The sequence below is a fragment of the Pogonomyrmex barbatus genome, unplaced genomic scaffold, assembly GCF_055798465.1.
Source record: "Pogonomyrmex barbatus isolate J1 unplaced genomic scaffold, ASM5579846v1 scaffold1, whole genome shotgun sequence".
Taxonomy (NCBI): domain Eukaryota; kingdom Metazoa; phylum Arthropoda; class Insecta; order Hymenoptera; family Formicidae; genus Pogonomyrmex; species Pogonomyrmex barbatus.
Genome location: NW_028297098.1, coordinates 28,652,538 through 28,667,460, shown reverse-complemented (window position 1 = coordinate 28,667,460; position 14,923 = coordinate 28,652,538). Strand labels below are relative to the sequence as shown.

General features: G+C 41.9%; 1 protein-coding gene across 2 annotated transcripts in view; it reads right to left on the bottom strand.

Moving 5' to 3' along the window:
• Nucleotides 1-750: 750 nt before the first annotated feature.
• Nucleotides 751-14,923, bottom strand: part of LOC105433318 (dipeptidase 1) — an 80,887-nt gene continuing 66,714 nt past the window's right edge. The window contains exons 10-11 of one of the 2 annotated variants that reach the window (XM_089084939.1): nucleotides 9,841-9,976; nucleotides 751-3,834 (exon numbers count right to left, since the gene is read on the bottom strand). In XM_089084939.1, the coding sequence (XP_088941065.1) occupies nucleotides 3,718-3,834; nucleotides 9,841-9,976 (253 nt within the window). In that variant the 3' untranslated portion in view covers nucleotides 751-3,717. The remainder of the gene's footprint in view (nucleotides 3,835-9,840; nucleotides 9,977-14,923) is intronic. The other variant, XM_089084949.1, reaches the window with a different exon arrangement.

Genomic DNA, 14,923 nt, shown 5'->3' with positions numbered 1-14,923 from the left:
TTCACGGCCGAATCCGGGTCTAAACGTGTCGAAACTTTTTAACGAGCTCGTTAGGGTTCCGGGAATGACCGGGAAATTAATTATCCTTGAAAAGCCGTCCGCTCATCTACGGACACACAACGTTCTCTCTTTCTCTCCGTTTCCGCTCGATGATCGCGCATTAACACGTGAATTCGGTCGGTGATCGGCGCTGGTCCCAGTCGATCTTTTTTCGTTTCCTACGGAAGAACATAAATTACTCCTTTTTATAATGTAGCGCGAAGCTGACGTATCATTTCGTGGAGATTCATTAATTATTCAGAGTTTTAACTTCATTTTTGATAGTTCTATAGTTCTACATAAGTTAGACAAATAGTTCTTGGTCATTAATAAGGCAGGAAAATTGTTCCAAGCAAACTCAAACTGAACGCCAGATTCATGCAGCGTTTCGCTTGATTGAGTTTTCAAAGCAAAGAACGAATTAATATTAATATGTGAGATTTATAGGGTTATCTTTTATTAAATATCATTTTTATCGAAAATTTAAATATCATCTTTACACACACACACATATACGCGTCATATTTCATGTTTAATTAATTGATTTCATTAATGTTTTAATCTGATTTATTTTGATATTCTTTTACTTTTAATTGGAATTTATCATTCTCTTAACATATAACTCGTCACACATTATCAGTAATCCAATTTGTAAAATGTTAATGGACTACTTACCGAGATGGGAGGGAAGGACCGAAATAAATGACTCGGTCGCTTTTGCAACGACGGCGTCCGATTTGCCGTAGATTTATTTTAGATACCAGTAACTTTCGAAACCTTATAAGATATTAATTACGAAACTCGCGTTTCGTCGATCCCATTCCGCTTGCACGAGAATGATCATTAATTCGGCCGAAACGGGATTCCGCGCGAGGGATCGATCCGATTAACTCTCGATTGTATCGCATTACCTTTACGATAGAAATAAATAAAGTTCAATATTTCACATATTTTCATGGTACATATCTTTCGTAAAGCCTGATAATATTGCCTGATAAGAACATAATTAAATTTCTTTATTCCGGATGAAAACGTAACCTGCATACGTGCGTGTTTCCAACATTCTTTTTTTCCTCTATTTTTTTAAACGATTCGCGTTGAAATAGAATTTTGCCACGCAATAGAGAATTAACGACTATATCGTCGCGGCACAAGGGAAATCGATGCGTTCATTCGAGGCCCCGATGTAATCACCGAGCTCTTCGCTATGATAAAATTTTGGTGCAAAACAGTTTATGCGAGAGTAGAGCCGCGCGGAGATAAAAATACCTTGCGACTCGCCAAAATTCGTATTGCGACAGTGCGGTATAATCACGGTATAGAATTAAAAAAATTCCTCGTTCAATTCGCGATATGCGCCGTACATATATATGTACGTATCAACGTCAACGTTTCGATCGTGCAAAATCGTAGGAAAGGCTTACATTTTTATCGAGCAACGTGTCCGTCGACTTGGTCGGCGTTTCTCTAGAGGGTTGCTTCGCGATTAGCCCCATTCGTAGCTCCCCGATGATCACGACCGGTCAAGCCCACCATCTGGAATCGTGGTCGGCGAGGCTAAAAGGGTCGGGTTTAAAAAAGAAAAAAAGAAAATACCGCGAGAGAGTTACAATCGAGACATGTAAATTTTTAGCTATCCATCGTGTGCGCTTTGTGTCTAGATTAAAAAGGATCGAGGACATTCGATGACCTGGTTCTCCGATCCAACATGGCCGGCTTGACGTGCTGGAGGAATAATATGTTTTTCGACTTCAGGTACCATATGTACAAGTTACCATTCACATACGCACAGACAATGCACACACGCGTGCACGCAAAACACGCGTCTCTTTCTCTCGTTCGCGATTTTACATCTTCACCTCGATCGTTCACTCGTACTCAAATAATCATCAGTATTTCATCGTAAGTAATCGGTCGTGATGTATACATAGCGTATATAATTATTGACTAGGACAGTTTTTTGGTTCCGGCTTCGACGAGGAAATCGCTGAGTACAAATTTTAACATCGATTATGCCCATGGCTAAATTGTTAAACATTTATACAAACGCGTTGGTCTTCGTATCGCAGTGATAAGGTGCGTGTTTCCGTCTCGTGCCTTGTCGTGCTAATTTCGACATTTTCGACCTTTGCTTTTTAGCTGTTTTCCAACCGCATTAACAGCTCGACTAACAGCCAATTGGCTCTTTTAGTCAACGAAGGCACGCGAAGCACGCTTTTCTCATTCAGCTCATATCGCATGACGTATCGAGTGTACGTATCAGTACCGCAACACTGTAATTGGATGCCACAGTGGTTTTCGATTATCTCGCAAAAGATCGTACTCCTTCGTTCGATCGAATTTAATTCCAACCGCGCGGAGCGTTGTTTTTTTTTTTCTCGAATTAAACGGACAACGAGTTAAACGATGGAAACAAATGAGGTACAATGCAGAAATTCTAATTTGACATACCACTTAGGTCTTGTACGCTGGTGTTACCAGAGCGCACTTGACGTAATTCTGCACGTATTTATCATACATTGATTTTGCTTCTAGGGTAAGTAATTAAATTGTACAATGGCCCGCCAATAACTCGTTCGAGTAATCAATAGCGCTACAATAGCACTACTCGCGGTAGTTTCAAATTAATGAGCCATCGCTTCATTAATACACGATGCATCATATTATTGCTCATTATCGATTAGGCTTGGATACGATTAATAAATATGGCACCTTTCAAATTTCGAGGCGATCGAATTAAAATTGAGTTTCTTGAAAATCAGTCCTCTAATCTATGCGGAAGCGGTTTGGCGATTAATTAATTTTGTTGCTATTTCTCTTTGAGGGATATTTCGCCGACGCTGTTGAAATATTTATTAACAAGAATTATTGTAACAAGTAGCGCTCCGATCATAATAACGTGTAATAAGAGAAGCTCATGTATTATATATATATATATATATAAAATAACGTAGATTATTACCATATTATGCGACAACACAGATACGCGATAATTATAATGCAGAAAAATTTACACGCAAGAGCAAGATCGAACGATAGAGGCAGAAAGACGGAAGTAAAACAACTTGCAAGTTAGATCTTATACATACATTATCTCTGGGAATAATTTAGCGGCACATCTGGTCGATCTAACTGCAATTTTTATTCGCGGCCACAGTCGGCGGTACTGACGTTCCACTGGCCATTCTCGATATCTTTCGCGAACATTCGCTTCTTCACGGATGGCTCCGGGATCTTCGGCGAAAATCGAGTTTATCTACCTACTTACGTACAAAGATGGGAATCGTGGATAACGTCGAGAAGGTTCGAGAGAAGCAAAGCAGACAGAAAGAGAGAGAGAGAGAGAAAGAAAGGGCGGAGGGAGGAAAGGGGGGAGGAGGGAGAGAACATGTGCATATCTGTATGTGTAGCGGACAACGAATCGTTCTGGGAGACGCGAAGAGTCGCGAACTTGGGGATAAAGTTGTAAAGGGTGAGTTTTACTCCCTCCGGGGCAGTGAACTTTTGCCTTCCTCTCTCATTTCTCTTTCTCTCTCTCTCTCTCTCTCTCTCTCTCTCCCTTTTCTCTTTTTCTTTCTCTTCCTCTCTGTACCTATCTCTCTGTTTCCGCTTCGATCACGCTAAATCGTTTCGCGAGTTACGTTGCGAGCGGCGCTCGCCGAGAGTATTCCCGGCAGCTTAAGGCGCCATCAGGCGCTTTATGTTGTAACGGCAGTAATCGCGGCCGATTATGTCTTCCTGCGGGATCTCCTCCTCCAGCGGCTCCATACCCTCTGCGGCCAGGCTGTCGCGAATCTGCACACACACATAGAGAACGCCACGATGTAGTAAATGTAGTGATTTATTGTGATTTATTGACTGCTAAAGCGTAGCTCACGCTGATTTATACGTTTAGCCCTTTGATATGCGTTACCGTAGTCGTCAATCTGCCTCGGAGCGCCAGACGCCCGCTCGGAACAATACTACCAATCATAGTTTATAGTCGTCGATCACTCATTGTAATCCGCGTACCTATACCTGTCCACGTGAATCGCAAGTGGTCGAGCGATCGACGATGACGGCGATACTCCCGGATTCAAAACTGTATAGAGGCCTAGCGAAACGGTTAGACTTATGTAAGATTAAATTGCTCGTATCAGAGAGCGAGCAGATCGATACGTTTACAAAGCGCCGCTCGTCGACGCGCTTGAAAGCTTTTCCCATTTTTCTTCGGTGCATTCCGGCGGGTCGTGAAAAAAAAAACCCCCCGATGAATTTTGACGCTGCATCGGGCTTCTGAAACTCGCGAGGGGGTGGGAGGGGGGGAGGACGGCCCGGGCGAAGATGGAAGACCGGGCACGTCGCGAATGTTCTCAGGAAAAATCGCGATGCCTGGCGATTGCCGTTCTAGGAGGCGGTGAAATAAAAAGATTGAGCTCGCGCGCCGGAACGGGCGTTCGTGAAAGGCAAAGACGAGCACGTGAAGGGGAAAAAAGTTCGGCGCGCGGTGCACGTATTTCACACGGGCATGCACGGTGCCCATCAATTTTCGGTGAAGCCCATTAACCTCCCATGACGAGCTTTACCCCGAAAACGAAGCTTTCGACGGCTGACGAACGCGTCAGCGATGCCCGCGACACGCGGCCTTTTTCCGCGTGATGACGAAAAATCGTTGCTATGTATATATGTTGCTTGCGTGGATCGGAAATCGCTATTGCAAAGATTAACGCATTTGTATTCTGCTATGTCGGCAACGATTTATGTATGCCAACCGGGACCGATGATAAGAGGGTAGAAAAAGATATTTTATTTTATGTCTTTTACGACTTTTTCTTTTATTTGCCGTGATATCTGCTGTGCTTTTACTATGTTCTTGGCTAATTACAAAGAGTACCGTTGTAATTTGACGGAAGTTAATAAGTTTGTGATGTATCTTCATTCATTAACAGATACAAAGATTCGAGATGCATCTGCGCAGCATTTGCAATATCCGGAGAGAAACGAATGAAAGAAATGAATGTTTCATATGAAGGAGGAACATAAAAAAATGTCATTAGATTTGAGATCCTCTCTGCGCTTTTTCCGCGGCGTTTCGAGAAGTAACATTTTTTTTTATAGCGCCGAGAGGAAGAGAGAGAGAGAGAGAGAGAGAGAGAGAGAGAGAGAGAGAGAGAGAGAGAGTCGTCTTGATTCGCATGGAAATAATTTATCGACAGCGTCGGGGATGTAAAAAGCTTTTATTGACTTGGAAATGCCGTCCACGTTTTTTCCATGCTTTGTAAAATTTATTTCGCTTTCCTAAAGTAAGAAAACGACGTTCTCCGTTCGGTCTCGGTCCCGATGGAATACATATTAGGATAGCATGGCGTAAATTCCATTCCCGTCCCGAAATCCACCCTGCAGTTTTTCAATTAAACGTGCGCCACAGGAAGACAGCGCCCTATCACAAATATTTACGCCATGTAAACGCAACTGCAATTTTTCGGTCGTTGGTTATCTGCGCTGCGAGAAACCAATATTGCGCAAAAGGATAGAAGAGCATACATGACACTACTGTCAAAAAAGTACAATTTTCTTCCGAAATAATTAGACTATAGATAAAACCTTTGCGAAATTTTTAATCTATTCCCTCGTCGAGAAAAATAAGAGATACAATACCTAAAAGAAAACATAAAGATAATATATTTTTATGTTATTCGACATGAAATGATTTCTATTTTTCTAATGCATTTTAACATGACATATAACCGAGAAATAATTTAGAAAAAAATAGAATATATTGTGTTACGTTGGGCGTTTAAACGCGTCATTCTTGCTCAACTCCGTATGACGTAAAGCTTGTGTACGTAAAGCTTCATTTTGCCGCCCCGCTGAATTTCCAATTAAACGAATACAGAGAGCGATGGCGGCGCGCATCTCCGGCGACGAGATAACGCGGAAAAGGAAATGAGTGGGCGATATAGGAGAACGTCGACAGTCTAATCAAATCCACCTTTATTGTCGCTTTCATGCCTCAGGCGCGTAGCGTTACGGTACTTGCGGTATAAACGCCAGCAATACGGACGTCTCGCAGGTGTAATAGCCGTCCCTTTGCCAATCTCTCCATATATACACGGAACTGTATACGCTGTTTTAAAACTGAAATTTCTTTCTTTCGAAATACGAAGCGCGCACGCTTGAGGAAACTAGTGACTGAAATATTAAAAATTAATGGATGTTGAAGGCTTTTCCTCATAAATGCATAGACTGTCTTGTTACCGTTCATATTTTTCTTCATTGAGAAGAGAGCTGCATAAAAGCTAAAAGCTGTAAATTTCTGTTTTAAAAATTAAATATCGCGGAATGAAAATTATTCTTTGAGTTTAATATTTGAGTAATATTTGAGTTTAATATTTTTAAGAGAAATTAAAATTGTAATATATACGTACATAGAATATATAATTTATGGTTAAACCGTAGAATTTATGTGCTCTCCAAAGATATTTTCGTGAACGAGAATATGACGTTGAATATGAAATTAAGATATTAATGAGTACTGAAGGATTTTACGATGCGTCAGCCTCGTTACAGCTCGTATTTTCGTTTCAATTGAGTCGCATAAAAACGCCCAATTCCTCTTCTGAAGATTAAATGTCACAGAGTAAGAGCTATCTTTAAATTGTTGCATCGAACTGAATATATTTTTTCGAACACGTATTTCTGAAAATAAACACTTTGATGGATGATAGTGCAACATACTTTCCGATACATATTTTACATGTCCCAATATTTACGAGACATAAAATTGTTACGAAAGAGATAAAATGCGAATGAAATGAGGATGGAATTTAGGCTGAATATTTTCAGTAGAGTTTTCTAATGGCGAACATCGATATGCAGGAAGCCAATAATGGCCAATACGTGGTATGCGCGACGCTAATTGCGTTATTGCGCGTGGCACGTTGATGATTGTTCATCAGTGGTTTCGCTAATGAAAGTGATATGATAATAGAAGGAAAAAATCTTAAGAAGAAATTGAATTCCATTCTTTCTGTCACCGAGTGAAGCGATTATTGCAAAAGAATCATAACTTTTTAATTAGATTAATTATTTTAAAGAGAATATTTGAAATATTACAACGTAATTGAAATGTTATGTTATGCTATTATATTTTTATTATTATATTGTTTCCATTCCTCTTTTACAAGTCGAAAGAAAAGATGAAGTTTTTACTTTACGCAAATGTACATATTTATGAAGGGAGGAGAAAACAGCATACATGGTAAAAACCTCTTTTGCAACATTTTCTAAAAGAAGAATATACGGATTACAGTTGTTGCAATTTATCTCTTAAAGAACAAAGGATAAAGTGAGTGAAAAAGGTATCCTCTTCCGTCATTAATACGTTTCGAAGTGACACAGATGATTTACATAATGTGAGCGCGCACGACACTGATTGTATTACGCGGAAGAATTTGCACGACTGTTTCCGGACGACGCCTTGCGGTGAGCGTTTGTCGGGGGAGTCGCGGTCTTACGAAACAGTATCAAAGTTCCTTCGGATCCCGCTCTCGTGCGAGGAACAATAGCGGAATTGAATTTCAAGGTAACGTAATCGCCACCGTTTTGTTCGCCGTGCCGTGCCGTAGGCCAAAACGACCATTATTTCAGCAATTACGACGTTTCTCGCCTGCCGTGTAATGCCCGGACCATCGCCGCCAACGACAGCGGGAGCGGGTGGAAAACGGCGATGAGATGGGTTGGAATTGCTCAAAGGATTTGCCCTACGTCCCCAACCTTCTCCGCTGCGATGAGAAAAGCGGAATGCAAATGTGCACGTGTGCGTGCGTGCGTGCGTGCGTGCGTGCGTGCGTGCGTGCGTGCGTGCGCGCGCGCGCGTGGGTGTACGTCTCAGAGGTAAGAAGATACGACGACTTCTCCGCGAATTTGCACGGTGAAAATTAATGACAACTTGTCGTCCCACCCCCTACCCCTTCCGCCGGAAGAAAGCCGGATTCATAAGCGCGGAAATTCCACGTGACTCGAGCTACAAATTATCTCCGGTGTAGAAAGTCACATTTTCATATTCCGATAATCAAATAGTATTCTCTGCGGCCGGATCTGGAAAATTGCATCCGCCAAGTTAGATTGAAATAATTTGAAACGATGCGCAGGGAGACGCGGCTACATGTAATGCGCGTCCATTAGGATTCTATTGTGCCGTCTCTCCTCCTTCTCCGGGTTAACGTCCCTCAAGCTTTCTCGCGCGCGTTTCTCAAAGCCGCGAGCGACGCGCACTTTTTCGCGACACGGCGATAAATCACCGAAGAATCCAGAGGATAATTTTCATTCTACGGCTATCGCGTTCGCCATGTCTTTGTTCTTACGGAAACCGACACTTGAGAATTATCACGCGCACGTGAAATTTACGCTTTTACGCATAATTCACCGTGGCGCGTTTATTATATTACAATCCGAATGTGTGTATGCTGTGTGTGCGCGCGCGCGCGCGCGCGCGTGTGTGTGTGTGTGTGTGTGTGTGTAAAATACACATTCTTCCCTAAATAAAATAAATGACTCCTGCTTCGAACGAATAACCGCGGTTCCGTTGACCATGCCGCACCGCAATTAAATTATCACAGTAATTTCAACAACGGCCATCCTGAGCGTCCTCAAACATCCGGAACATCCGGCGCACATAATTTCTCACATCATTCCTGTCGGGGCGTGTACCACCGGGTAATATCCAGACTGAAACATTTTCAGGCGCGTCGGAATTCTCGTAGGATCTGCATTCGACTGCACTCCGCGAAACTGGGCGTTTAGCATTGAAATATACGAGACATTAATCGAGTGGCCAAAGTGCACGAGTCGAATTAAATTAGAGAGAATTTAATTCAATTGCAATTAAATTACTGGCGAATAATGAGAGGTGAATTTTTAACATTTCTATTGATATAAATATCAGTGCGCGTATTGTTATCAGATAACAATGAAAAATTTAATTTCGTTTTTAATCCCTCAAATCCACCGATAGTTATAATCCTCGGCAACTCTGCACCGATACTCCCCCTTATTATTATTTTATATCAATGGAAAACTAGACGGCGAAAATTATTACTAATTACTTCTTCTTTTTGTTAAACGGAAAACAATTGCGACTCCCGTCGTAACTTCACACGTAAACAAGCGTGTTTCGCGAGCGTGGAGCTTTAATTAAAGTGTTGACGAGCGAAAGAGGGTTCCAGGTGCAACGATTCTCCCTCGGAATATCCGAGCTTATCTTTCGCGAAGTGTACTTATATTATGAAACGTCAGTGTTGAGTGATGCTGAGCGATACTTCAGAGTCGTTTAATACATACGTCATACCGTAGCCGTGACTGTCATGCCGTCATAAGTGTGAGAACGAGAGAGAAGGAGAGAAAGAGGGAGCAGCCCATCGAATGGGTTAGTGGATGGTGCCAGCTGGTTCTACGACTGGCAGCACTCCAAGGGAACAAAAATCACGGTTCACCCGAGCGGCTTCTCTCTCGTTCGACGATGCAGCGCGCGGGTCGGATGCATGATTTGTATGCTTTATTAAATCCGATATTGGTCGACTCGGCTAACCCGAACCAGGCCATCGGTTATTTCACGGCAGAAACGACTCTCTCTCTCTCTCTCTCTCTCTCTCTCTCTATCTTTCTCTCTCCTCTACCTCTTTTCCCTTTTTCCCTTCTCTCCTCATTGATGCGACTTTTCTACCTTCGATACGCATCTACTCTTTTCATCAAGCGAGATGTTGAACGTAGAAAGAGATGATCCTCTTATCCTTTTCTCCTCTCGACTAGAGAATAATTTACCTGTTCCACCGCCTTGAACACCCGTATAAGATTCAGACCAGCCAGCTTCTGGATGTCTTTCTCCGACCATCCACGCGCTAGCAATTCTGCGAAGAGCTCCGGGTACTTGCTGACGTCTTCCAGACCCGTCGGTGTCCTGAGGCAGAGAATTTATGATGAGACTTTATTGAAACTCGCAGATGAGACCGCGATGTGATCGATTAGAAGCGCCATAGAAATGGGGCTGCGTCTTCTTTGCAAGTGTCAAAGTTTGGAAAGCGTAGGACGTTAAAGGCATTAGAAGATTTCGGGAAACATGTAATTACAAAATCTTATTAAGATTCACACTGCCGACATTAAATCGGAAAGAAAATATTTTTCAAAACTTTTATGCGTCCAGTGAATTTTAATAAAACTTCTGATATGTCTTATAAAATTAAAAATGACATTATCCTTTTTTAATCGAACACATTTTTTACTTTCTGTGGGGAATAATAATAAGAGGCATTTTATCAAAGCATTTGATTGTTGTCAAATTGTTGTAGAAACCGCTACGTTGTAATTCTACTAATAGTGACAATTATTTATATTTCTTTCATATAGAAATTTAGCACCTAAGATCCCGCTTGCCGAAAAATAGGCATGATTTCTCTCAGTTATTGTTTATTAACATATCGGCCTACATCAATATATTGTTACTAAAGTTATAAGAAATGAAATTTTATCACGATGGTGAAACGGCAGCTGGCAACTTGTCAGCACGGTGACTTAGAATCGCATTCGCGATAGAGACGCGAACGGATAGAAGGGGGATAAAAATGATTTCGTCCCCCTTTATATGCGAAAATATTGTTTTAAAACATTGCGCTCTCGCGCCACGATAAATTTTCGTCGCCGTGCGCGCCATAAAAGTCGATGGAAATAACGTCCGTCGCCCGTAAAGCGCCAGCTTGAAAACGTACGGTGCACATACCAAGATCACAATTTACATGAATATTTCCGCTCGATAAGATAGGGCTTTAATGAAGCAGAAAGCATCGGGAGTTTAAATTAGAAAACTGCTTGAAACTTTTATGGGTCCACCACCGGAACTTCGCGTACTATCCCATATTATCGCAAGCAATTTTACGGCACGTGCGATTCTTCTATTTATCGCATCGTGGTGGCCTGGCGAATTATACTTTCGTCCGCTTGAATTATTCAGTGTGTATAGGTAACGACCTTGACGCGATTGCATTATAAAAAGCTCTCATCTATTATGCATGCAACCAGCACAAATTAAAAAAGTTAATTAATATGCGTCTGTGAGAGATTAATGATGTATCTTTCATTTCTAGAGATAATGTCTCTTTGTCGAGATGGCACCTACTGATGAATTTTTTTTTTTTTTTTTTTTTTAAATAAAAAATCGCCAAAAATTACATCAAATCAAATCGTTCGCGTTTGTTGTCGATTAAAAATCGTCCGCTCAAATTTTTCTTGCTATTATTTCATATCGTATTTCTCCCGCAAACTAATGTTTAGTTTGAATTATTTTGCGAAACTGCCGCCGTTTCCTCCGTTTTGCGATATGAGAATTATTTCTGCTTCCAACCATTGTGTTATGCTTTCTGTTAAGCGTTTCACATTAAACAATTATTTGTCGACTGTATCGTCGCTGTAAAAATCCAACGTACGCACGTTACGCGCGTCAGACGAGGAAGGCAGATATGAATTCGCGCGGAAGGAGGTCAAAGTACAATAATGAGCTAGTCGGGAAGCAGTCACGGATAAATTACACGAGTTACTTCGGGCGGTTTATCCTTCATTACTTTAATTACCAGTACGCTGGGTGACTGCGGCGAACTTACTTACACGCCGGGAGAGCGGCTCCGCCCTTCTTGCCTTGTGCGATCCTCACTTATGAGCCGAACATGAAAATGCGCTGCGAAACCTAAATTCTTGATCCGATTTAACGCCGACGAGGAGAATAATGTACCGTGCAAAAATATATTTCTTAAAATTACAAAGAGAAAAATTGTTTGTATTTTTACTTTAAAAGGAAAGTTGTTGTCGTCCGAGGTTTCGAGTCGCCTTCCCATCTTTATGATTTTAGAGAGAGCATTTTACGACCTGTTTGAATCACAATTGCAGAAAGTCACCAATTTAAATGTCAGTTTTAGCAAAAAGGAGCTTCGTGCTTCCTCGAGTTCGTGATTCAAAGAATACGGTTTGTCTGCGTTTATGTCAGATTTATGGGACAGTCAGACGTTCGAGAAGCATTGTCCTTTATTTTCGTAGCCGTCTACAATTTCGTTAATTTATCTCTGGAATCGTTACTCAATATCTCTCTCTCTCTCTCTCTCTCTCTCTCTCTCTCTCTCTCTCTCTCTCACACACTCTTCCGTGAAGATACGTTGAATCGCATGATACTGATGGCGAACGAGCGGGGACGTACCGGTAAAAGGGGTTAAACTGAATTTCGACGTTCTCATTAAGGGCGTCATAACGAGAGCTCGTAGAAGACCCGGTGACAACAATGCGAGGCGGGAGGGGGGAGGGTGGGGGAGATGGAGCGAGCAGGGACGAGCTGTCGAAAGCTGCTCGACTGACAATGTCGGACCAACAAGAGCGGTTAGAGACTTATTCATGGCGCGTCGTGTTCCGGCTGAAACTGGCAGTTATGCAACTGTATATTGTACGCATCGGCCGACCGCATCCAGAGGGCCGTTATTCCAATTTCGGAAATTTCCAAATCGAGTATGTCCATCATCATGAATTGTACTGATTGTAAACGTGAGATGATCGCGCGCGATCCGAGAACAATGCGCATATGATCTTCGATAATCATATTCGATTTTCGGCTAGGATGTGTTGGTGGTTTTTGGAAATGTTTGTCAGGCTCTGAGACGTGACGTCAGTAATATTTATCGAAAAATGGAAATTGTTAGGCTTTTTCGAGGCGAGAATTTTTACGAAATAAAAACATTTACCAAAAATTTATTGGGTTTATATATTTGTCGAAAATTTATGAATTCAGTTTAAACCGTGCTTTTTTACGTGGGCAATAAGAGCTCATTTGCAGATTCCCTAGGGCTCTAGGAAGCACAGATAAAGAATGTTTTATCTAGAAGTTATTCGAGGTGCAAAACTTTGCACGGCGTATAATTTCTTTTGTCTATGATTACACATGGAAAAACAAATGAAAACCGTGTCCCCAAGGGGCGTAATATATTCAACGTAACTCGCTATATTTTCACAAAATAACGTTGTTTACAACTGGTGATACTTTCCATCGGATCGTATGTAAAATTTCAATCACGAAAATCATGAAGAGTAACGATCAAAATGATCAAGAAAGGAGAATTATGTACAGCTATAAATTACTCGATGCACGTAGAGAGTAACATGCGGACGTCGAGATGTACGGACAGTGTAATGTAACGAAATTGTTATGTAACGACAGTTACAAATAAACAATCGTGCCCCGGGCGACCGTACACTGATGAAAATATTGACCTGTCGCGAATCGCTCGTCGTGGGTGTAGCTTGTCGAAACGTGACGGTCCGAGAACCCGGGGGGTGCCGCTGTAGAGAGCCGTCGGCTGACCACGGTCACGAACGTTGTTCCAATTCGCGAAATTCCAATCTTGTCTGCCGTTTCTCTGTCAACCGGGATTGGTATCGAGTCCAGAGCGGAGAGAGCGTGTATCCACGCATGTATCCGTGTTCTCGCGCGCGGATACTTTTCGTCACGTCGAAGCACCCTTCCTTCGGGCACTTCCGGCGAATTTATGCGGGCTAAATCCGTAGTAAAAATGTGTCCCCACGTCGCGGACCTCGTAAAAGTCCGCCATCGAACAACGACAACGCGGTTAGCGGACATCGATTCGCCCCTTTCTCGGGCGTGGGAAGGGAGGTGGGGAAGTGGGGGTGGGTCTCGCTTTTTTTACTTTTTTACTCGTCTTGCTCGTACCTCGTCTATTTGCCCGTCGGTGCGACCGAATCGAATTCAAAAATGCCGTTTCCGTGGGAAAATACGTTTCGCTCAGCCCTAGTGACAGTGATTTATAGACGGGGATGAAAAGCGCGAAGCCCGGTGGATCGTTTCGCGGAAGAAACGACACGCGGATCTCGGTTTCTCCTGGGAAAACCCGAGGCAGGAAGTGTCCATCGACGATCGCTTCGTCCTTTTTCGCGATCGTGACTTGGATGTTAAGTGACGATAAGACTTTGGACGTAACATTTATTTTCTGATATCAAGTATACGTGTAGAATGCGGCCCCTACACAATTTCACTTGCGTTTCTCGTGCGGATTCGAAATTAATTATACCTTAATGGCCAATGCTTCCATTTGAATTTTTAATTTGTCATATTAATTCAGCGTTATATTGAAATTTTGTCGAAACAAAATCCGTTTGAAGTTAAACATAAAAAAACAAAATCCGTTTGAAGTTATACGTAAAAAACAATATTGTAATAATTATATAAAATTAATAAAATTTGTAAAATTAAATTTGTATTGTTTGCAACAAATTTGTAAATAGTGGCTCGTTGCTCTCTTTAATTTTACTCCTTTGTTTGCATTTTTAATTTGAATTTTTCTTTCAGATCTTCATGTTTATGAAAAAACTGTTTTTTTTTTTTTTTTATATTTTTCGTCAACACGTTCGCAAATTGTGCAAATAGTGTTTCCGCACATAGTGTTTCCTGTACAGCCTTTCCTTTAAAACTTTAGATTTGCTATATCGTTTTTGTTCTAACGATATGTGCGACGCGATAACTGAGACTTTTGCCCGTTCATAAGCTGCTACTCTTATATACGATGCTACAACCGGTCGCTAAAGGCGCCGATATGAATTTTAATTTAGCGTAAAAGCTTATTGGCCGATTGGACTATCCGCGGCGCCACGTCCTGTCAGTTTTAAGCTCTTCGCTTTCGTGCTTCCTATATGTCCCGCCGTCTATTTCCGCGCGTGACCCACTTCCTCTTTCTCCATCCTTAGAAATAATTAAGCACATCCTCCAACGCTTTTTCCGGTCCATCTCTTCGTACGAATATTCCCATCGCTTCTTGCTCTCACGTGAGAGCAGAGTTTGTATAGCCGATGAGACGGATACCTT